The sequence below is a fragment of the Lithobates pipiens genome, unplaced genomic scaffold, assembly GCF_037356315.1.
Source record: "Lithobates pipiens isolate NorthernLeopardFrog02 unplaced genomic scaffold, aLitPip1_a1.2 Scaffold_22, whole genome shotgun sequence".
Taxonomy (NCBI): Eukaryota; Metazoa; Chordata; class Amphibia; order Anura; family Ranidae; genus Lithobates; species Lithobates pipiens.
In genome coordinates, this window is record NW_027507784.1 from 28587184 (window position 1) to 28610433 (window position 23250).

At 43.9% G+C, this 23250-nt stretch overlaps 3 protein-coding genes across 3 annotated transcripts in view; 2 read left to right on the forward strand and 1 right to left on the reverse strand.

Annotated features, from left to right (window-relative positions):
• LOC143923499 (nuclear factor 7, brain-like) overlaps positions 1-23250 on the forward strand; it is a 744238-nt gene that overhangs the window by 256150 nt on the left and 464838 nt on the right. The window lies entirely within an intron of this gene.
• LOC143923494 (F-box only protein 6-like) overlaps positions 865-23250 on the forward strand; it is a 230946-nt gene continuing 208560 nt past the window's right edge. Inside the window, exon 1 of the mRNA XM_077447189.1 lies at positions 865-1453. The gene's annotated coding sequence lies outside the window, so the exon portion shown is untranslated. The remainder of the gene's footprint in view (positions 1454-23250) is intronic.
• LOC143923491 (F-box only protein 6-like) lies at positions 4675-19792 on the reverse strand. Its single transcript, XM_077447182.1, has 7 exons — positions 19655-19792; positions 15981-16026; positions 12449-12486; positions 11232-11358; positions 9393-9488; positions 7542-7677; positions 4675-4975 (listed from the first exon to the last, which is right to left on the reverse strand). Exons 2-7 carry the CDS (start codon positions 15995-15997, stop codon positions 4841-4843), a joined length of 549 nt encoding a protein of 182 aa, XP_077303308.1. The 5' UTR covers positions 15998-16026; positions 19655-19792; the 3' UTR covers positions 4675-4840.

The following is a 23250-nucleotide window of genomic DNA, read 5'->3' on the forward strand; positions in this document are numbered from 1 at the left end:
ATTGGACACGGCTGATCACGTGGTAAAGAGTCTCCGTCAGAGACTTTACCGAGATCGTAGTTGCCGGGTGTCAGACTGACACCCCGCAACAACGATCGCCGTGATGCGCGCCCCCGGGGCGCGCAGCGGCTCATAATCCTGATCATGTCATATGACGTCCGGTTAGGATTATGAAACCACTTTGCCGCCGTCTATTTGTAATAGGGCGGGCGGCAAGTGGTTAAATAAATGATTTTTTTACATCAATTATTTTCACACCAACTCTCTGCTGCTAAAAAACCCCTGGGGAAATTTCCTGTGTTTTATATATATATATATATATATATATGTGTGTGTGTGTTCACATATGTATACCTCAACTGTTACAACATGGCCTCTTTACTCCAATTAAAATAAATATATAATTTCTCTCCCCTCCATAGGTACTCTGGTTCACTCTGTCATATTCCCCTCTCCTCATTCACTGATAACACAATAAAATTAAGAACTAATTATTATTATTATTATTATTCAGGATTTATATATATATAGTTACATAACTAATTATGCCAATCGACCTTGGTTCCGCTCTTGATTCTCTCTGAGGGGTCTTTTGGTTTTTCACTGTTCTTAATAGAATCTGAAATGTCACAATACATGAAAATACAGCGTTAAGCAATTGTTTATTTCATCTTTACTATGTTCTGCTATTCTTTTAAATGGCCGCTAGATGTCTCTGCTGCAGAACTTACAGACGTGATGTAATGTAATTGGGGATTTCCTAGTCTGGTCGGTGCTTCAACGTCCCGATGAAACGAACATACGGGTTCGTGAAATGCATCGACGTAAGCAGTGACACCAGGACGCCCAGCTGTATGTCATGCACCTCTGAATGGAGGCAACACAGAGCGCAGCTCTTTTTGCTGAAGACGCGGCACCGCTGATTTCTTTGGGGAATCCCATCTGAGTTCCAAAGGACTGACCCTTATGTCAGTTTGTGGACACTGGAGTTTCAGAACAGCCTCAGAAGGACAGTCAGTCTGACTGTAAGGTTCTCGGGGAATATTTACATTGAACCGCCCCCCACACTGAGGGTTACCTATCCAGGATAATCAGAAGCTTGTATATATGCTGGAGAATCTAGACAGCTGCAGGGTGGTCATCTACTAAGGTTCAAGCTCTGCAGTGGAGTGTGTTTAAACTGACCAACCTTTCACATGGTGATCTATCTACATGGAATATCTGGAAATGGTATGTACAGGGGATTTCCCTGAATTACTTTGATCTGTCCATATCTCCTACACGAGGCTCTGTGGATGTGGGCTCCTCTGGTATATTATCCATCTATGACTCAATCTAAGTCTGTTGCTCTGTTAGAAATCTGATATACACTGGATCCTGATTGATACTGGATAGACTTTCTTGAGCTACATGGATCCACCCAATTTGGGTCACTTGGACTCATTTAATCCAGGTATGTGTCTATTGGCTATTTCAACACAGTTTTTAGGAGGACATTTTTCTCAACTTGATTTCATGGCCATTTAACTGGATTTTTCTAAACGGGATCCCCATTTCATGCTATACAGTTGCTGAGCTATTTACACGAATACCTAAGAACTTCCTTTTAATAACCTCTATATAACGAATTGGTATTCAGCTGCAGTCCCATGCTACTGATCTCAATCAGTGGTGTACTATTTCCTTAGGTATCAGGAAGCCCTGGACAATTAGTCCTTCAATTGGTTGTCATCGGTGGAAATCTTTGACACATGTAGCATACAACCGGCCGAAAGGGACAAATGTGCCTCTGTGTTCAGGATAAAATGCACCTATAGATCATCATGGCTCTGATACATGTAAATATACGTGATTCATGTATTATGCGGTTTCTACATGTTTACAGCTATGTCTTGGTTGTCCAATATTTTAGAACAACCTTTCTCAACCTTTTCAACACAGAGGAACCCTTGAAATAGTTAATTCGGTCTCGGGGGAACCCCTGCTAAAGTTTCAAAATCTACAACTCACGATACACTAGATCAGTGATGGCGAACCTTGGTACCCCAGATGTTTTGCAACTACATTTCCCATGATGCTCCACTACACTGCAGAGTGCCAGAGCATCATGGGAAATGTAGTTCCAAAACATCTGGGGTGCCAAGGTTCCCCATCACTACACTAGTGTGATGGTCAGTGGGAAGAATGGTCCTTACACTTGTGGTCATTGGGAAGAATTACCTCCTTACAGATAGCAATGGTGTCAGTGGGAACTTATCTGAGAGGTAGAAATTGCCCAATGCTGAAGGAGCCCCTAGCAACCTTTGGAGGAACCCTGGTTGAGAATCACTGTTTTAGAGTGACGACGTTGTCTCTTTAACATATTTTTAAACACTATTTTATGGAGGGTATTTTTTCTAACTTTACATGTTTTGCTTTAATAAAGTCTATATGGCATATGAATACCATGGTTTGGTCCTTCATTTAAACTACTTGTCCCTTTCCCGTTTCTTTTCCCAATTTTTTAAAACTTTTTTCTTTTGCTCTTTACATGTAATTTTGGATGTGGTGCCACATCAAACGTCGTAAGTCTCAATTTGCACCACATGAAAAACAATTATTTGTGTCTATGCATTGATCTGCATTTTACAAGTGAACTTAAAACATACATCAATGCACGCGTGTGAATTAGCCCTGTATGTTGCTGGGGAAGAGTGGGTTAAGCAACCCTTTTTTTCTTTGCACTACATGGACTTAGGCTTCATTCACATTTGTATGACTTCAAAATTGTGCGGACTTTGATGCAACTTTGGATGAGTGCAACTTGTATATACGACTTTGGCTTTGACCAATGATAATGGACAACTCTTGCACAACTGTTGGATTGTATACCATTCAGGTATGACTTTAATGCAACTTTTCAGGGTTAACATTGAAGTCTATTTATCTCAAGTTGCAGTAAAGTCAGACCAAAGTTAACAAAAAAAAACTGAAATGGGAGGTGCGACATCTGTTACTCCACACCTTGAAAGACCTATTAGCGCTGGAAGTGAGTTGTTTGAACCCCCAAAGTTAACTAAACCCTGTTTTAACAAATACTGTTGGACGTGTTAATTTGTTTGGTTAACAGACTGGTTGGGAAGTTGAGCTGGGAATTTTCTCTTGTTTTGTCTTTCATGCGTTTGTCCTTCCATGTGCTCCTTGCTGTGAAGGTCAGTTATAGGTGGGGGCAGGGGGCCATCTCTTTGTTACTGGTGTTAATTTGGTGAGGGGACACACTGCACCTTTGCTGCCTTTGTGCTGTGTGTCCAATGTACCCCTGTGCCTTTTGAGGATTGGGCTACCTCCAGGCCCACCTACCCCTTATTTATTCATTAGAATGCATGTGCTTCCATTGTGGAGACCCTCATAATTTAGAAGGTTAGAACTGCAGGTGATATAGGGTGCTGTGAAGAGGCCTTGCAGCTTATGCATGTGTTTGCACGTTTGCTAACTAAACAGCTGTTTTTAACGCAGACTATTGGACAGGTTAATTTGGTTGGTAAGCAGACTGGTTGGTCAGTTGAGATGGGAATTTTCTCTGGTTTTGTCTTCGAACCCTTATGCCTCCCAGATTAATCAATAACATTCGGTATATGGGGAAGGGCTACCAGAGCATCATATTGATTCTTAGAAACATTTATGGGCTTATTCAATAAATAATTCTAAGTGCGAAGCACAAAGTATAGTAGTACAAAGCAAGAATTCACATTTTACTTTGCGAAAGCCAACTCAGCAGGTGCCCATTCATAATGGTGCACTGTAAAGCATTTTACCAAGTGTTACCACCAGTGGCGGGCTGTCCATAGGGGGCGCCTGGGTGCCGCTCCCCCTTGTAGTCACAACAGGGACTGTAGACCCCTTTAAGAAATAATTTAAAAAAAAATGTCCTTTAACTAAGTGCACTGTTTTCAGGCGCTGGACACAGTGCACTATGGGAAGTGCCATGTCAATGCAATCACGATATTGCAGACATGGCACTTCATTGGCGGGGTTTGGAGATGCTTTGCAGCGCAATCGATCGTGCCGACCAGCATCTGCCTGACCGGGTGCTTTGTTCTCAGTGAGCACAAAATCACTTCAGGCAGGCTACAAAAAGATGGCCGCCATGAGGACTAATGCCTGTCTTTTCAGTGGAGAGGGGAGGCCCCTCCCCTCTCCACTGAGCACACAGAGATAACCAGGAAGTAATGGACAGGCCGCCACTGTCACAAAGCCATGCACTTGCATGTTAGAAACAGCCAGAAAGTTCATCATGTAGTGCCCAGCTGAAGTGTCCTGTGTTTCCTATTGGAAGTGCTTTGTGTGTTCATGAATGGCTGGAGTGGACTTTGCACACTGATGATCTACGGGTTTGGCCCCTCCATCCGAAAACTTCACCAGCCTTCACTGGTTCACACAATGCAGGTACCGTGCTGCAGTGTATTACAGTGCCATTCATTTGTAGTACTGTGTGTTGCAATTAAAAAGAAGGGTTGTTGTCATGCATTGGCAGCACTTTTATAATGAATGCATTTACATGCTCCTCAACACAGAGTGGGCTTAGTGACTGTAGGTACTACAGTATTCACTGAGAGCTTCACGTCAACTGGTTTTTGAATAAGCTAAATATATTACCCATTAGATTTATTTGTAGAATAAATAAAAGTCTGAGGGTGAGAGTCATGCTTTATTGACACTCTGGTACTGTAGTACAAGAACAAGGTTTCACATTTCCGTTACTTTGAATTACAATTCTTAAAAAAATATAAAAATTATTTTAGCGGAGCCGTTCAACACTAGAAGGGGAAAGGAAAACATGTCACATTCACACAGTTGGACCCTAAATGTCTACAGAGATGCTGCTGTTGGTGAGTCGAACTCCATACCAGCCGGCCCAGTTCAAAGTGTCCTTCCCGCCATGCTGAAAATATATATAGCGCACTCCTGGTCCATAGTTACTGAATGTGTGTGTTACCTAAAGGGGAAGAGAAAGTAGAGAAGTTTTAACATAAAATTGAATTAAGGGTTGCTACACATACAATTTACCTAGAAAAGGATTAAAATCAGAAGAAAATTATATAACATTAGAATATAACGCTATGGGAGAATGAACTAAAGCACTGTATCAGAATGGGGGGGGGGGATAAAAACAAGAGGCTTATGGTCCTAAGATGTACAATTCAGCAGCACTTCAAGGAGAGAGAAGCAGCTCTCTGAGGCCGCGTACACACGGGCGGACTGTTCGCCCAACTTTGTCCGCTGAACAGTGTTTCAGCGGACAGTCCGCTCGTGTGTGGGCTTCAGCGGACAGTCTGACGAACAAAGTTTTTCGGAATTTCCGTAAGACAGTCCGCTGAAACTTGGTTTCAGCGGACAGTCCGCTCGTGTGTAGGCTTGTTCGACAAACTAAGTTTCGCGCATGCTCAGAAAGGATTTACACGGCGAAGGTTGCATTGCAGTGTATTGGACGTCGTATTTCTCGTCCCGTTGTACGTGCCGTTCACGTCATCGCGCACATTTTCAGCGGACTGTTCGTTCATCGTGTGTGGTCAAGTCCGTTCATGCAAATTTTGAGCGGACTGTTTGTCGGATTGTTTGACGAACAAAGTTGGGCGAACAGTCCGCCCGTGTGTACGCGGCCTGATAGAAACAAAAGGGAGAAGCAGAAGGTGCTTCTAAGTGCAGTATAGACAAGTATTTATTGCCTCAAGGAGATAAAAACACTCACAGGAACCAATAGGTAGAAAGGCTCATCTGTGTAATAGAAGTCAGAAGTCCCAGAGGTGTCCAGGAGACATCCATGTATGATATCTCTGTGTCTGGTGGCGGCACTGAGGATCCGAGGCCAGCCAGCAAGGAAGAACTGTGAAAGCTGGAAGAGCAGTTGCCGCTGTGAGAACCAGCATGGGACTCAGAAGTGGGCGGAACGCGTTTCGGAGCGACCTATTGGCAGCTCCTTCATGCCGGGCAATAGGTCGATCTGAAACGTGTCCCACCCACTGCTGATGTCACTTCCGGGTTCCGCATTCCATGGTTCTCCCTTGCTGGCTGCCCCGCCGGACACCACTGGATGTCTTCTGGACACCGCTGGGACTCAGTGACTTCTATTACACAGAAGAGCCTTTCTACCTACTGGTTCCTGTGAGTGTTTTATATCCTTCAGGTAATAAATACTTCTGCTGTTCCCTAATGATTCAAAGTTGTCAGAACTTTGTGTGTGGAAGATTGCAGCTCTTCTAGAACATTCTATGTCAGAGTTACCCCATCAGTGAGTGTCAGGGGTCAGAGGATAGTACCATGGTGCTTGGGGGGGGGGGGGGCGGCGCAGGCATCCAGCCTTCCCAAAAGTGTTGACACCAAAGAGACTGAGAGGTGCAATGGAGGAAAGGGTTGCTACGAGTGGTATCAAAATATCAGAATTTCTGTTTAACCACTTTCAGACCGTACCATTTTGCTGGTCAAAGACCAGACCACTTTTTGCAATTCGGCACTGCGTCGCTTTAACTGACAATTGCGCAGTCGTGCGACGTGGCTCCCAAACAAAATTGACGTCCTTTTTTTTTCTCACAAATAGAGATTTCTTTTGGTGGTATTTGATCACCCCTGCGGTTTTTATTTTTTGCGCTATAAACAAAAATAGAGCGACAATTTTGAAAAAAAACGCATTATTTTTTACTTTTTGTTATAATAAATATCCCCCAAAAATATATAAAAAAACATTTTTTTCCCTCAGTTTAGGCCGATACGTATTCTTCTACATATTTTTGGTAAAAAAATCGCAATAAGCGATTATTGATTGGTTTGCGCAAAAGTTATAGCGTTTACAAAATAGGGATAGTTTTATAGCATTTTTATTAATAATTTTTTATTATTATTTTTTTACTAGTAATGGCGGCAATCAGCGATTTTTATTGTAACTGTGACATTGTGGGGGACCCATGGGACATTTTTGACACATTTTTGGGACCATTGTCATTTATACAGTAATCACTGCTATATAAATGCAGTGATTCCTGTGTAAATGACACTGGCAGTGAAGGGGTTAACCAGTGGGTGGCAGTGTAGGGGTTAAGTGTTCCTAGGGGTGTGTTACTAACTGTGGGGGGGTTGGGCTTTCATTTAGTGAACACTGATCTCTGCTCCAATCACATGGAGCAGAGATCAGCGTCACTAGTTGCTAGGCAGAATGGAGAAATGCTGTTTACACGGCATTTCCTCCATTCAGCCGTCCCGTGAGACGATCGCGGGGATGCCCGCGGCGATCGAGTCCGCGGGTCCCGCTACCGGACTCACGGGGGTCCCGTCCAGCGTGGGAGTGCGCCGGCAGTGGCGTGCTCCCGATGGCAGGGCGGCAAATTTAAAGGGACGTACATTTTACGCCCATTTGCCTGCCTGTGCCATTCTGTCGACGTACATAGTCGTGCGCTGGTCGGCAAGTGGTTAAACATGAGGTTTTACACATATTGATGTGTCAAATGTCATCAGCAACTCTTTACATAAAGCAACATTATGGAAGGATCTGTAAGGAATTGGAATATTACATAATGCCATTGGCCATCACAACGTTGCGCTAGGTTCACGGGCTGTGGGCGAAACTCCTGTAAGGTTTTCTTGTCTTCAGAAAGCAGTCGGACCAACAACTCATACTGGCAGCTACAGTCCTTCCTAGCCGCATACCTGAGGGGAAGAAAGTTTCATAAGGCGTTACAACACCTGTGAGTTATATAAGGAGACTACAGCTTAGGTACGATATTTTATCAAACGTTTAACCCATTTCTTCCCATCTAAGGGTAAAACAAATCTAAATGCCTAAGCACAATTTTGCAACTTTAATTTTGTGTTAGTAAAACTGTAAATATCATCACAACATTGTGCATCCAGGTGGATTATACCACATTTTATTTCTTTCAGGACAAATTGGACTTTCATTTGGTGGTAAATGGTAATTGATTTCTTTTTTTTTTTCAAAAGAAAACTAGCTCGAAATAGTAAAAAAAAAAAAAAGTTTTTTTTAATGTAGCTGTATATTTCTTGCTACTACCATATTTTACCACCAGAGAACAACACAAAATACAACATAGCAAAAATAATAATAATAATTTAAATGGCCCTTTAAGAGCTATGGGCGGAAGTGACATTTTGATGTCGCTTCCGTCCTGCATTGGTATGGAAATAGGTGGGGTCCATCTTCCCCTCACTCGTCCGCATACCCAGCAAAGGAGAAGATCTGATTGCCTTCACCGCTGCTGTCGGCTACGGTAAGCGGCGGAGGGCACCACTATTATCAGAAAGTTGACCGTCGGCCAAAGAAGAGGATACCGGGGTTATGGCAGCTAGCTGCTGCCATAACATCGACGATATTCTTCAAACTTAGGACGTATATCGGCGTGCGGTGGCCTGTAAGTGATTTAAATAAAACACGTTCTATTTACCTGCTCTGTTGCAGTGGTTTTGCACAGAGCAGTCCGAATACTCCTCTTCTCAGGTCAAAGCAGCTTGCTATGGGGGCACCCGAGGGCCCCCCTCATTGGCTCGCTGACGGATTGAGTCCAGCGGGAGCCAATGGCACCTCACTGTGCGTCTCAGTCAATCAGGAGAGGGAGCACTGAGCAGCCGAATCTCTCACAACATCACTGGAGATGGGGCTCAGGTAAGTATTTGGGGGGGGCTGTTGCACACAGAAGGTTTTTTTTTTTTATCTTAATGTATAGAATGCAAAAAAACCTTCTGCCTTTACAACCACTTTAACGCTTAGGCCCCTTTCAGATGTAGCCGATCCACTTGCTCAGTGGAGGATCTGTCTGCTGAGCAGGGGGATGACAGGTCTGTGTCTGCTCCGCTATCCAGAGCAGGTGTGAAAGGGGCCTTATGTTTTAACTGCTAGATGACCAGCCGCCGCAGTTATACTTCAGCAGGTTGGCGTGGCTGCACAAATCGTTGTAAATCTACGTCGGCTCTTTAAGACGCTATAGCAGGCACGCGTGATGTCCGCCGGGCACCCGCGATCGTGCCTGGCAGACAACCCAGCTATCTGTGTGACCTATAAAACATCTACCTCTTATGTTGAAGAGAAAAAGGGAGAACCTTAATCAGCACATACAGGAGGAGATTTACTAAAACTGGAGAGTGCAAAATCTGGTGCAGCTCTACTTAGAAACCAATCAGCTTCCAGGTTTTATTATCAAAGCTTAACTGAACAAGCTGAAGTTAGAAGCTACAATGCACGGCTGCTCCAGATTCTGAACACTCCATCTCCCCCCACACTATGAAGCAGCTAAGTCACAATTCCCATTTGCTCTGCACAGTTACAAGATTCATCCTACAAATCCCCCTCCACCAAATCGCATGTGAGATATTCCGTAGATTGGGATCAGCTTATAAATTACACTTACCAGTCTGTGACGATAATGGGCGGTTGAGCTTTGTCCAAAATCTCAGGAGTGAACCCCTCTTTCTTTAAGTCAACAATCTGGGACTTCTTGCATGGTCTGCAAAAATTAAAAGATTATTATTTTTTTTTTTTTTTTTATTCTTTCTTTAGGACTTCAAGAAAATCATGTACAAGATGATCTATATACATTGCAAAACCGTCTACCAAAAACGTATCCTTTTCACAACTGGTTGCGCTCCCCCAAATCCATCAAAGGAAATGTCCTAGTTGTAGACTTTAAAAAAAAAAAACTTGGACTACCAGTAGATGAAAAGATTTAAATGCATATCCCCACCTTTTGTAAAAAATGGACCCTAATAAAAAAAAGTTAATTATTTGCATTAGGAAAAGCATTGCAACTGCGATCAGTGAATCGTTGGTGCCATGCTTAGGTTTCTGCAGACTATTTCCCACCCTCAGGTCTTCATGCAGACTACTCCCCCAGAAATGATGTACCTTCATTTATGGGTCTGGAGAAGTAAATGCTGGAGATGTGCTCTATGAGGAGCTCCAAGTCCTCTTTCATGGCAGCAGATGGGGCTGGTAGTCTTCCATTCACATGTTTGTGTGCCTTATCTGAGTGGATAAGGTAGCTGTGTGGTGAGCCACGCAATTTAAAAGGATGCTATGGGCATGTGTTCCCCATAATTGAGGTTTTGAAATGTGACTAATTCATAGAACACCCAAAATTTTGGGTAAACGTAAAACGTGGTCAGAAAGGTGGACTAAAGGCATTACCTTTTTTTTTCATTTTAGAAGCAATGCAGACCAGTCAAGTTCCTCCACCCCAAATTTGCTCATCCTTGTCTTTACGCACCTTGCTTTGTGCACTGGTCCACATCATTTGGTGGAGGGGGGATTATGGTGTGGGGTTGTTTTTCAGGGGTTGGGCTTGAGCTTGGCCCCTTAGTTCCTGTGAAGGGAACTCTTAAGGCATTAGCCTACCAAGACATTTTGGACAATTTGATGCTCCCAACCTTGAGGGAACAGTTTGGGGATGGTCCCTTCATGACTTCCAACATGACTGCAAACCAGTGCACAAAGCAAGGTCTATACAGACATGGATGAGCGAGTTTGGGGTGGAGGAACCAATTAGAAACACCTTTGGGATGAATTAGAGCAGAGGCTGAGAGCCAGGCCTTCTAGCCCAACATCAGTGCCTGACCTCACAAATACGCTTTTGGAAGAATGGTCAAACATTCCCATAGACACACTCCTAAACCTTGTGGACAGACGTCCCAGAAGAGTTGAAGCTGTTATAGCTGCAAAGGGTGGGCCAACTCGATATTAAATACTATGAACGAAGACTGGGATGCCTTTAAAGTGCATGTGCGTGTAAAGGCACGTGTCCCAATACTTTTGGTAATATAGTGTAACTTTTATAATATAAGCGTTTCTAGAATCCAATCCCACTACCTAGAATATGTGACTTCCCAAACTGCAGGAGACTCTGAGTAGGTTGATGGTTCTTTTGGGGCTATTTGGAAGAGAATACTAGTATTATTTATTTATGATTTAGCAAGAAAAAGTGCCCCCTTATGTGATGGAGATGAGCAGGGGGAGGCTTTATTTAGTCCAACAAAGGATAACTGGGCAGGGCTGACACTGGTCGGAATTTAAGTATAGTAGACACAGTTGCCAACTCAAACTGGCCATTAGGAGCCGAGCGCAGAGATGTAATCAATAGATTTTTTTTTTCTTCCAGAGTCCAACCATCCCATGTGCCATTAGAAGTTTAAAATGAAAGCCTAAAAAAACAGGTTACAGCATTTTTGTATTAATGAAGGAAAATTGTCCTTACTGGTTAGAGGTTACAAAGTATTTAGTGACAGATGGATTTGGAAAAAGCTCTCCTTCACCTCCAGGCAAATCTTCAACCTTCCATTGACTACCACCATTTTCATCTATGGTCCAGTATTTTAAATCCTCTATAGAGGGGAAACACAGAATTGGAAAACACACGAAGTTTAGACAACAAACAGCAAAAGTCATATTTCTACCAATATAAATGTTATGATATACAATTGATTGTAGGCACACATGGTGAAGTCTGCTTTAATAACTTCCACGTCTGCGGAATTATTAAAGCAGAACTCTTTCCATAAACCTCATATAAAAAAATAAACAGCGTTAGCCGCAATATTCTGCTTCAATGCAGAGATTACCCCCTCCGTGCCTTTCTGCTGCTAGATGTCCTCCTCAGTCTGATGGCCATCATCATTCCTCCCACTTCCTCTGAGCCCAAGTCATCCTGGACCTATTCCCAGCCTGTGACTGGACAGTGAAAGAAATCAATCCCTGTCTCCCCTCCAGGATTTGGGCTTCAACCTTCATATACAACAACATAAAATTCTTTTTTTTTTTTTTTGTTTGTTTAAAAATAATAAACATGTCCTACTTACCTCCTCTGTGCACTTGGTTTTGCACAGAGCAGCCCGGATCCTCCTCTTCTCCAGGGCCCTCACCGGCGTTTATGGCTCTGGCCGGGTGCCCGCACAGAAAGCAGCTTGCTATAGGGGTACCCGAGCTGCTGCTCTGTCTGTACATTCAGACATGGAGCTGTGGCTCAGCCCCGCCCCCTCTTTCCTCATTGGCTGACTGACTTTGACAGCAGTAGCAGCCAATGGCGCCTGCTTCTGTCTCAGCCACTGAGGAGAGAGAGAGTCCCAGACAGCCGAGCCTCTTGTGCAACATTGCTGTATCAAGATGGGACCTTCTGCCTTCAGAACTACTTGGGGAGAGGGAGGGTGTAAACATGGCTTTTTTGTTGTTGTAAATCTTTACATAACACAAAGCATGTTAAACAAAAATCAAAAGTGATCGGTCTGCAGAGATCTCAGGATTATTGTGTATTGTATGTACAGGGAAACAAACCTCAATGGAGAAGAACCTCAACACGATCGTAGTGCTTATTTTGTATCCTTACAAATACAGTAAGCACCTGAATATCCAGTAAAACTGAGCTCTTCATGTAATCACATATTAATTCATACTCTCAAATAGGAATAACAATCTCACCTAAAGCGCGGGGATTTTTGATCAAGTTGCTCTTTAGGCTAGATAGAAGAAAATTATACATTTTTGGTGAAAGATTAACATTTAAACATCAGAAACATCATTTTCATGAACATGCTTGCCTGCTTTGTATAATGGTTTTGCACAGAGGAGCCCCAATCCTTCTTTTTATTTTGTAGCTCCTAGCTCCTCCCCACTGCAGTGTGTCCCCACGGGAAGTCAATAGCTATGGAGGGCAGTTGTGTGTGCTCTTTCCTGAGCTCTGCTCTGTGTATCCATAAGGCACACAGTGCAGGGTTCAGCCCTGTTCCTCCACTTCCTCCTCACTGGCTGCGATTAACAGCGAGAGCCAATGTCTGAACCAATGAGGATGAAGAGAGCCTGGAGAACATCCGCTCTCATGCGCACCGCTTGGTTGAGGTGAGCCTCAGGTAAGTACTGGGGGTGGGCTGTGTGGGGGTAATACCTGGGGTGAGCTGCATACTGAAGATTTTCTCACCTTTATGCATGGAATGCATAAAGGTAAAAAAAAAAAAAAAACTCCAGCCTTTAGAATAACTTTAACCACTTTGCCCCCTTCCTGGCCAGAGCACTTTTTTTTTGATTCGGCACTGCGTCGCTTTAACTGACAATTGCGCGGTCGTTCGACACTGCACCCAAACAAAATTGACGTCCCTTTTTTACCCACAAATAGAGCTTTCTTTTGGTGGTATTTGATCGCCTCTGCGTTTTTTATTTCCCTAATCGTCTTTCAGGACAGCCACTATGAGAGATAGACTCCTCCTCTTCCTCTGGAAACACTGCGCCAGCCCATAAATTCTTACTTCCCCTGCCGGACCTCAGTTATTAGTGTTTCCTCCGGCGGGGAGACACTGTGCAAGGAACCAGGCCGATCAGTTGGGGAGGCTGTGGCCGTTTTGTCGTTAAAAGAACCCGGTTGAAAGAAGCAGGGGCTTCGTTTGGAGAAAGCTGGATTCAAACCGTTCGAAACCAACGTCCGCGTGTCGGACGGGTCGAACGGTTTACTTACCTCACCAGGTACTGCCACCCCTTCCGAGTCGAGCGCGGCTTCAGGTCGTGGGGGACTCCTATCGCGTCTACAGGGACGCAGCTGGCAAGCCGTTCGGAAGATTTCCCTGTACATGGGTACAGTCCGCCCCTTTTTTTCTTTGAACCGAGCGGGCCGAACGACGGGCGACGTCGTATCCGGCGGAAACGAAGGCTTGACCTCGAAATACGATCGACTTCTGGTTCCGGGTCGTGGAGCTGATAGGAGGGCCGGGCACAAGCTGGAGATGAGTTCAGAACGTGCACAGGCAACGTGGAACTCTGTAGTAAGCAGCCACCTGCAGTCATGTCGGAAGCTGAGGCTCAAACGACAGACTCTATCTCCAGCATTCCTAAGGTAAGAGCGCCCTGGGGAGGGGTACTCTCTATCTAGGATCCCCCCACCCCAATGTATGGTTCTATCATGGGTGGGGGGGCAGCCCCCTGGGTGGCCAGGGGGGAGGGGAGGCTCAGATCCCTTCGTTTTAAAAAAGGGTCTAGTGCACTCCCAGGGTTGTATCCCGAGCTTTTGATTGACTTTGTCTTTTTCTGTTTTTTTCTTTTTTCCTTTTTTTTTAGAAAGCTACGGAAAAAACTAGGTCTACGCATAGCTCTAAAAAGAAGTGTGCCTCCTGTAGGGACATTTTAGGGGAATCTTGGACCAAAGTGTTGTGCAAAGGCTGTATTGACTCCCTCGTTAGGGAAAGGGAATCTGAACAGGAGTCAGGACTAGCAGCTTCAGTCAAGGAGCTCTCGTCCACCTTCTCTTCTTTTAGGTCCCTTTTTGAAAAATGTCAGCTTCCCACGGGTCCATCTCCCCAGGATACAACCCCACCTCTAGCACAGAGTTCTGCTCCAGTCCAACCTGCTAGTAAGGGCTTATCCATTAGTACCCTTAGGGGTCAAGTATCAGCCCTCAGTGTTTATTTAGAGGATCATTTGGCTGCCAACCCATGGGTAGTCAGGTTCTTTAGAGCCCTGTCCAGACAGAGACCGGTCCAGGGTCTGTCCTTTCCCAGATGGGATTTATCTTTAGTTTTGCAGAGCTTAACTGGACCCCCCCTTTGAGCCTTTAAAGGAGTGTCTTCTGAGAGAGCTTACTCTGAAGACAGTGTTTCTGGTAGCAGTGACAACTGCTAGGAGGGTCAGTGAGATGGAGGCCTTATCAGTCAGGGCTCCCTTTTGCGTTATTTTTCCGGATCGGATAGTTTTGAAGACCAATCCAGCCTTTTTGCCGAAAGTGGCATCCAGCTTTCATAGAAGCCAGGAAATTGTTTTGCCCTCTTTTTGTCCCAATCCCTCCGGTGCGAAGGAACTAAAATTCCATTATTTGGATGTTAGGAGATGTATCCTACACTATCTGGAACTGACCAAGTCATTTAGAAGGTCAGATTCCTTATTTATTTTGTTTTCCGGGGCCAGGAAAGGTTGTAAGGCGTCCCGGCGCACTATTGCTAGGTGGCTCAGAGTAGCCATCGAGCAGGCTTATTTAGTTGCAGGGAAAGAAATCCCAGTGGGTATTAAAGCACACTCCACTAGAGCTATGGCAGCCTCCCAGGCAGAAAGAGTGGGAGCAACGCCAGAGCAGATTTGCAGAGCAGCAACATGGTCCAGCTATTCCACTTTTGTAAAACACTACAGAGTGGATCTGGTGTCGGCAGGTGAGCAGACCTTTGGGCGAAAGGTCTTGCAAGCTGTAGTCCCACCCTAACTGGTAAGTGCTCGCTTATCCTCTCATAGTGGCTGTCCTGAAAGACGATTAGGGAAAATTAGAGTTACGCTTACCGGTAACGTCTTTTCCAGTAGTCTTTCAGGACAGCCCTAGTTCCCACCCGAAAATTGGGGGGAGTCTTACAAAAGACCAGAGCGCAGCAAGATAATGGTATTTGATGAATATGTTATTAATGTGTTCTTGTGTCTCCCCAGCTGGCCGGAGGTATTCTCGATATAAACTGAGGTCCGGCAGGGGAAGTAAGAATTTATGGGCTGGCGCAGTGTTTCCAGAGGAAGAGGAGGAGTCTATCTCTCATAGTGGCTGTCCTGAAAGACTACTGGAAAAGACGTTACCGGTAAGCGTAACTCTAATTTTTTTGCGCTATAAACACAAAAATAGCAACAATTTTGGGGAAAAAAAGTTTTTTTTTTAACTTTTTGCTATAATAAAGATCCACAAAAAATATATAAAAAAAACTGAGGAAATGCTTCCTCCTGCCTGCAGCAAACCGATGACTTCAACTTATCCTAGGCAACGTCACTAATTGGAGTTCAAGGATGGCTTTTGAAGAAAAGGTTTGTAATGTCATTGCTATACCTTCATCTGATAATTTCCTGTTAAATCTTTGTAGCCTCGAGCTCTAGATTTTTCAAAACCGGTTCTGGCTTAGAATCACTGTTCAACAATGTTATCTACTTCTCCCTATCCTGCATGGTGTGTGCACAGAAAATAGACCCTGTACATCGTGTGTGAACAGGTCAATGAAAATCTCACCTATTTGTTGCCCACATATTTGCAGCTGAGCAGGATCTCACGTCCACTATGTAAATGAAATAAAACATAAGAGAATTACAATCAGCATGCAAAAAAATAAAAAATAGTAGTACTGTGCAAAGTCCATACTTGCAGAATAAGAACAGATACTGAGAATTACACCCGGCATACAGGACAAGAGAAGTAGTACTGTGCAGAGTCCATATATACAGAATAAGAACAGATACTGAGAATTACACCCGACATACAGGACAAGAGAAGTGGTACTGTGCAGAGTCCATACATACAGAATAAGAACAGTCTTCTCGCTCTTTTTCTGGGTCTTCTCCCTCTGTTCTTCTGATGTTGACTCAACGCTCTCTCCCACTCTAATGCTGGGTGCGTGGTGTGCCACTATTTAAATTGGCATGGGATAAGGTCACTAGAGGCCCGCCCCTTATGATGTCGCCACCCATCATGCCCTGGTGGTGACGTCATAAGGGGCGGGCCTCCAGATGATGTCACCCGGTGACCCTGCCCCATGCCAATATAAGTAGTGGCACACCACACACCCAGCATGAGAACGTCGAGAAGAACCAGCAAAAGAGCAAGAAGACAGCAGAGAAGACCCGGCAGAGGCAAAAGACAGCGGACAGAGGGAGAAGAACTGGAGAGGGCTAGAACACATCAGCTGAGAAGGGGAGAAGAATCGGCAGAGGCAGAAGACGTTGGAAGAGACCCCGGAGCTGCCTAATAAATTACTTTAAAAACCTGTATACTATGTTTTATTTTTGTTACTTTTTTTTTTTTTTTTTTTTGGGTGAATTGTTAAAGGGGGCTTCCAGATTCTGATAAGCTCCCCACCTGCAGACCCTGACAACCAACGGCCAGGGTTGTCGGGAAAAGGCCCTTGTCCTCATCAACATGGGGACAATGTACTTTGGGGTGGGGAGGAGCAGGGCCCCTCTTGCCCCAAAGAACCCACCCTCCCATGTTGAGGGCATGCAGCCTGGTATGGTTCAGGAGGGGGGTGCTCGCTCGTCCCCACCCCCCTTTCCTGATCTGCTGGTCTGTGTGCTTGGATAAGGGTCTGGTATGGATTTTGGGGGGGGGACCCCCACGCCATTTTTTCAGCGGGCGGGTTCCCCTTAAAATCCATACTAGACCGAAGGACCTGGTATGCTCTTGGAGGGGGAACCAATACCTTTTTTTTTTTTTTTTTTTTTTCTTTCATTTAGGCTCCATTCACACCCAAGCGTAAGTTAATTTAATACAAACAATTGATCTCTATAGTAGAATAGAGCCAATGTGTTTTGGGGGCCATACACACTCCCCTTTCATTACAGCTACAAAACAAGTACAAATACAAAACTCATACATCTAACGGTAAAAGAAAAGGACGTAAATGTAAAAATGATAATGAAAATAACAAATACAATTAAATTAATATAAATGTCAAAGGGTATATACCTATTTGTGTGTATGTGTATATATATATATATATATATATATATATATATATATATATATACCTTACTATAGTAAATAGCAAATTCTAAGATAACAGTATCTTACATACAGACACAAAAGGTCACAACACTTCATGAGCTAACAGTAAAATAAATAGAATGATATGCCATATCTCAATAAAAGCAGGATAATATTACAGTTAATATATATTAAAGTGGTTATACATGTATTTTTTTTTAAATTAACAAACATCTCTATACTTACCAGCTCTGTGCAATGGCCTCTTCCAGGGTCCCCCGCCGGGGCTCCTGACCCCTCCTTTGTCCAGTACCCTCACCGGAAGCTTCTCATGGGGGCACTTGTGTGTGCTTGCTCCCAAGCCCAACTGCTGTGTCCATTGACTGGGCCCCATCCCCCCCCCTCCTTTGTCACTGACTTTGATCGACAGCAGCGGGAGCCAATGGTGCCTCCCGGTGCCCCAGAAAAGCCAGTGAGACATGGAAGAGAGGGAAGAGAAGACGTGGACCATTTTTTACCTTAAGTGTAAGTGTCCTGTATTGAAATGGTTAAGCAAGGAATGCTATAAGATTATGATACATGAAAAAGTTGCTAGTATCATCAATGACCGATGTGCTTCATTTTAATGAACTTGGGTACCCTGGGTGTCGCACATACACGTACCCCCATCCTTCACTCCAAGTGCTATGTGGACTCCGAGCTCCTCCGCTCCTAATATATCTACATCTCCGACCTACTTATCTCTAAGTTTAGGGAAACCTCTTCCCCTTTCCTCTCTTTTCTTATTCCTCGAAACTCCTAGCAACATTCTCTCGAGGTTAAACAAAGGTGTTTTATTGTTATACTGTTGATGGCGACAAATTGAATTACATGTGATTCAAGATTCTTTCTTTCTTTGTAATTGACATCATAGTGTCACTGTCCTGATAATCTTTACATTGTAAACAATAAAAAAAAAAAATGATTGAACATAAAACAAGGATGCTATATAGATGACTGGCATGCACCTCATCAACTGATGATGCTATTGGCTGTTAGGACACCTGAAGCTAGAAGGTAATGGTGCACAATGAAAATCTGTGGTTTTGTATAACTAAAAGGCTTCATCTACCCGACAGCTTGTTATTCAATTTTTGGGAAGCTTTTAGGAATTTTGCCAAGGCACCCCTGAAGAAACCTCAAGGCACCCTGGTTGAAAAAAGGCTGGTCTAGGACATCAAACTAATTCAATTATTATTTTTTTTTTTATTATTTACTACAGCATAGACTTACAGTACAGGAGCAAAGAACAGACTTTGGGGGGCACACCCTAAAAATGCATTTATATTCAAGATGGTGCTGTTATAAGACCACAAACAGAACAAAATAGATTACAGCGCACACATACAAACATGACATTTAAATCCTGCAAGGCTATTTAAAACACCTGAACATAAAAAAATATGGGGATTTGGTCACCCTATATGGCCATATAGTGCTAAGCCCACTACTGCATCAGAGTACCCATTATCTGTGGGTCCTACACTATTCATAGATTTTTTTTTTTGTATGTGTGCACTGTAATCTACTTTGTTCTGTTTGTGGTCTTTTAGCAGCACCATTTTGAATGTAAGCACATTTTTAGGGTGTGCCCCCCCCCAAGTCTGTTGGTTGTATATTGTACGGGTCCTGACCAGATCCCCTCTTCATTACATCTTATTAGTGCCCACCAGTGTTATAAGAGGAGTCTTTATAGTTCTCCCATAAAGAGGGGTTTGTCTCCCACGGTTGAGATGCAGGACCTTTCATTCTATGAATAGTGTAGGACCCCCTGATAATGGGGTATCTGACGTAGAAGTGGCCTTAGCTCTATATGGCCATATGGTGTGACCAAATCCCCATATTTTTTAATATGTTCAGTTTTGCAGGATTTAAATGTCATTTTTGTATGTGTGTAATCTATTTTATACAGTACACGAGGACACAAAAATGTTATACATATAATCATTGTAAACTCGTACTAAAGAGACAATGGGGGAAAAAAAACAGTTTGTATCTCAAAAGCATTCCTTAGGAATTCAGATGGACTCGGATGAGCAGAAACCAAATAAAGCTTCAGTAAAAGGAAATGTTAAAGAAAACATATCAGTGGCAAAGTAGCTCAGAGTAAAAAGGATCTATCAGCAGATAAGAAAATGCCTGAAGAAGAACATTAGAAGACAACATACCTGGATTTGCTGCTTGGAAGGTTTCAGGAGGACAGGTGCACGCTTGTGTAAGTGAATGCCGCAAAGGTGAATGATGTTCCCATGTCAGGGGGTTTAAATAGAAGAAAAAGGTGCAGAAATGTGAAAAAGAGGGAGGAGAGCGGGTGAATTGGACCAATGAAGGATCAACACTGACAAGCCCTGAGGGCTAAAGGAAGGAAATAATTGGATGAAGATGGGGACACTGATACTGAGAACAATATTGCCTAAGGAGAGATTGTGTCACACATTTAACCACTTGAAGGCTTTTTCTGGCACTTTTTGGTTACAAGTTTAAATCAGTATTTTTTGCTAGAAATTTACTTATAACCTCCTCAAACGTTATACTTTTTTTTTCTTTTTTTTTCTTTTTTTTTTTTTAGCAGAGACCCTAGGGAATTAAATGGTAATCATGAATTTATGTTGCACAGTATTTGCTCAGCGGTTTTGCACACACTTTTTTTTTTTTTAAATACACTTATTTTTTAATTAATTAATAAAAAAAAACACACACAATGGTTACCCTAATTTTTTTTGTATAATGTGAAAGACGATGTTACAGTAAATTGATACTTAACATGTCATGCTTTAAAATCGTGCACGCTTGTACTATGGTACCTAAAAATCTCCATAGGTGATGCTTTAAACGTCTTAGCAAGTTACCCGGTTAGAGCACTAGAATTATTGCTCTATCGCGATACCTCACATGTGTGGTTCGAATATTGTTTACATATGCATGGGCGACTTATTTATGTGTTCACTTATGCACGCGAGCATGAAGGGATGGGGGCGCATTTATTTATTTATTTGTATTTAGCTTTTTAATTTTACACTATTTTTAACCCCAGAGTCACCAACACTGCCCTAATGAATGACCGATCTACATGGTCAAAGGCTTTTTCTGTGTCTTTAGACAAAATGAGATAAGGTCTAGGGCCTGGGTGCAAGCCCATTAGATAAGATGAATGGCTCTGGGACAGTTATCTCGTGCATCACGGCTTACGATAAATCTTGTTTAATCCGAATGTATGACCTGGGGCATGTGGTGCGATTCACTATTATCTTTGCCAGAATTTTATTGTCTGCGTTCAGCAGAGATATTGGGCGATAATTGCGGGCTAAGGTAGGCTATTTGCCCTCTTTTGGGTGTACCCTAATGTGTGCCAACAGGGCTTCTGGGGGAATTTGACTACCCTTGGCTATAAAAAATAAAGTAACTACACATAGGGCCGAGTAACAGGGGGAGGAAACAGTATGAGTAACATAGTATGCCTAATGCCACGTACACACGACCAGACTTTTTGACAGCAAAGGTTGTTCGATCGTGTGTGGGCTCCATCGGACGTTTGCTTGCCAAAAATTCCGGCAGACTTTAGAAATAGAACATGTTTTAAATTTTTCCACTGGAACTCCGCCGGACCAAGAAATCCGTTTGTGTGTGTGGTAGTCCTACGGACAAGAACCAACGCTAGGGCTGCTATTGGCTGCTGGCTATGAACTTCCTTATTCTAGTCCGGTCGTACGTCATCACGTTCGAATCTGTCGGACTTTGGTGTGATTGTGTGTGGCCAAGTCCGTTCATTCGGAAAGACGGTCAGACATAGTCCCTCAAAGTCCGGTCGTGTGTACGCGGCATTAGTATACCTATCTGGGCTGATAAGAGATTCCAGGATCATCCATTGTTCTTCAGCTAGGGGCGGAATGCCAGACCCAGTCAAGTATGCCTGAATGCTTGACAGTCTAGAGGCCTCAGGGGTAATCTTTGCATCTGAGGAGTAAAGTTGAGCGTAACAGTCACAGAACAGGTAATTTTAGAAGAATGAGAGACTGCTTCCCCAGAGGGAAATTGAAGTTTATGGACATGTGTCTGAGCATGCCATTTACGAAGGGCTCTGGCCAGCATCCTGCCACATTTGTTACCATTTTTATAATATTTGTGAGAAAGATAACAGCGTTGCCTGCTAACTTTATGGTCCAGCAGGCGTAAAAAAAGGTCCCTAAGCTCAGTCAACTGTTTTACTGCCTGGGGGGTCTCTGTGATGCTTATGCCAAAGTTCAGCCAGCTGAAGGTTACCCAGGACCCTCTGAAAGTCTGCCTGTTCTTTCTTGTTTTTAGATCCCTTTTAAATCAGTATGCCTCGCACCACTGACTTGTGTCCCTCCCAGACCATCCCCTCACTTACATCGTTGGTAGAGTTCCCCCCAAAGTAATACATGAGAGTATCAGAAACCCCTGCGACCACTGCAGCATCATCCAGGAGATTTTAGTTTGACCTCCAAAACCAGGCTCGGTGGGTGCCCCACCGCAAGGTAAAGGTGGCGGAGACCAGGAAATTTGACATGGGATCCATGGATATGATCTCTATCTCTGTGCCTTACCCTAGGTTAACACCTATGCATTTTTCAGTGCATTTTGCAGAAATGCACTACAGTCCATTTAACATTTCCTATGGTACACATTCACAGCTATGCGTTTTGTGGCTGGTGCGGTTTTGGAAAGGGTCAGGGACTATTTTTCTGAGTTTTACATGTAATAGACTTTGATGGAATCACACCAAAAACCCAAGTTTTGTATATGTGATGCGATTTTTTTTATGTGTTTTTGCATTTTTATTTTTCTGTTTAAAACACTGTATATAGTTGCTTGCTAAGGAGGGGGCCGGGAAGCCAGCCGCCGCGTCCATAACGAGGAGTCATCAGCGGGTTTCCCCGCTGAAAGTTGAATGTAAAAAGAAAAAAACTGCATGGGGTCCCCCCCCATAATACATACCAGACCCTTATCTAAGCATGCCGTCCGGTAGTTCAGGAAGGGAGGGGACGAGCAAGTGCCCCCCCTCCTGAAACATACCAGACCGCATGCCCTCAACATGGGGGGGTGGGTACTCTGCGCCCCCCACCCCAAAGCACCTTGCCCCCATGTTGATGAGGACCAGGGCTTTTTCCCAACAACCTTGGCCGGTGGTTGTCTGGGTCTGCAGGCAAGTGGTTTATCGGAATCTGGAAGCCCCCATTAACAAGGGGATCCCCATATCCCAGCCCCCCCCATGTTAATGGTTATCGGGTACATCGTACCCCTACCCATTCGTCAAAAAAAACAGTGATATGTTAATAAAATACAAGAGCCTGGTTTTGAGAAGTCCTTTATTAAATAAGAAGCCGTCACCTGTGTCTACTTCATCACTGCTGGTTACCTGCTAGAAAGGCAGTTTCAGGACAAGACCGGCTTTTTTTTAGTGGGTAACTGGTGGTGATGAAGAAGACCGCGGTGGTGAGGAAGTAGACACCAGCGGCGAGGAAGAAGACAGCTCCTTGAGAGAAAACAGCACAAGAAGAAAACGTCTCCGGGAGATGACTGTTCCGAGAGAAACACCCACCCCCCCATGTTGAGGGCATGCGGCCTGGTATGGCTCAGGAGGAGGCAGCTCGCACGTCCCCTCCCTTTCCTGACCTACCGGGTGGTATGCCCGGATAAGGGGCTGGTATGGACTTTGAGGGGGGCCCCACGCCATTTTTTTTTTTTAAATGGCATGGGGGTCCCTCCAAATCCATACTAGACCCAAAGGGCCCGGCATGGACCC

Coding starts and splice junctions, on each gene's coding strand:
- LOC143923491 (XM_077447182.1), bottom strand. Junction 9,489..11,231: donor TACTTTGTAACCTCTAACCA/GTAAGGACAATT, acceptor TAATTTTTGCAG/ACCATGCAAGAAGTCCCAGA. Junction 7,678..9,392: donor CCCATTATCGTCACAGACTG/GTAAGTGTAATT, acceptor TCTTCCCCTCAG/GTATGCGGCTAGGAAGGACT.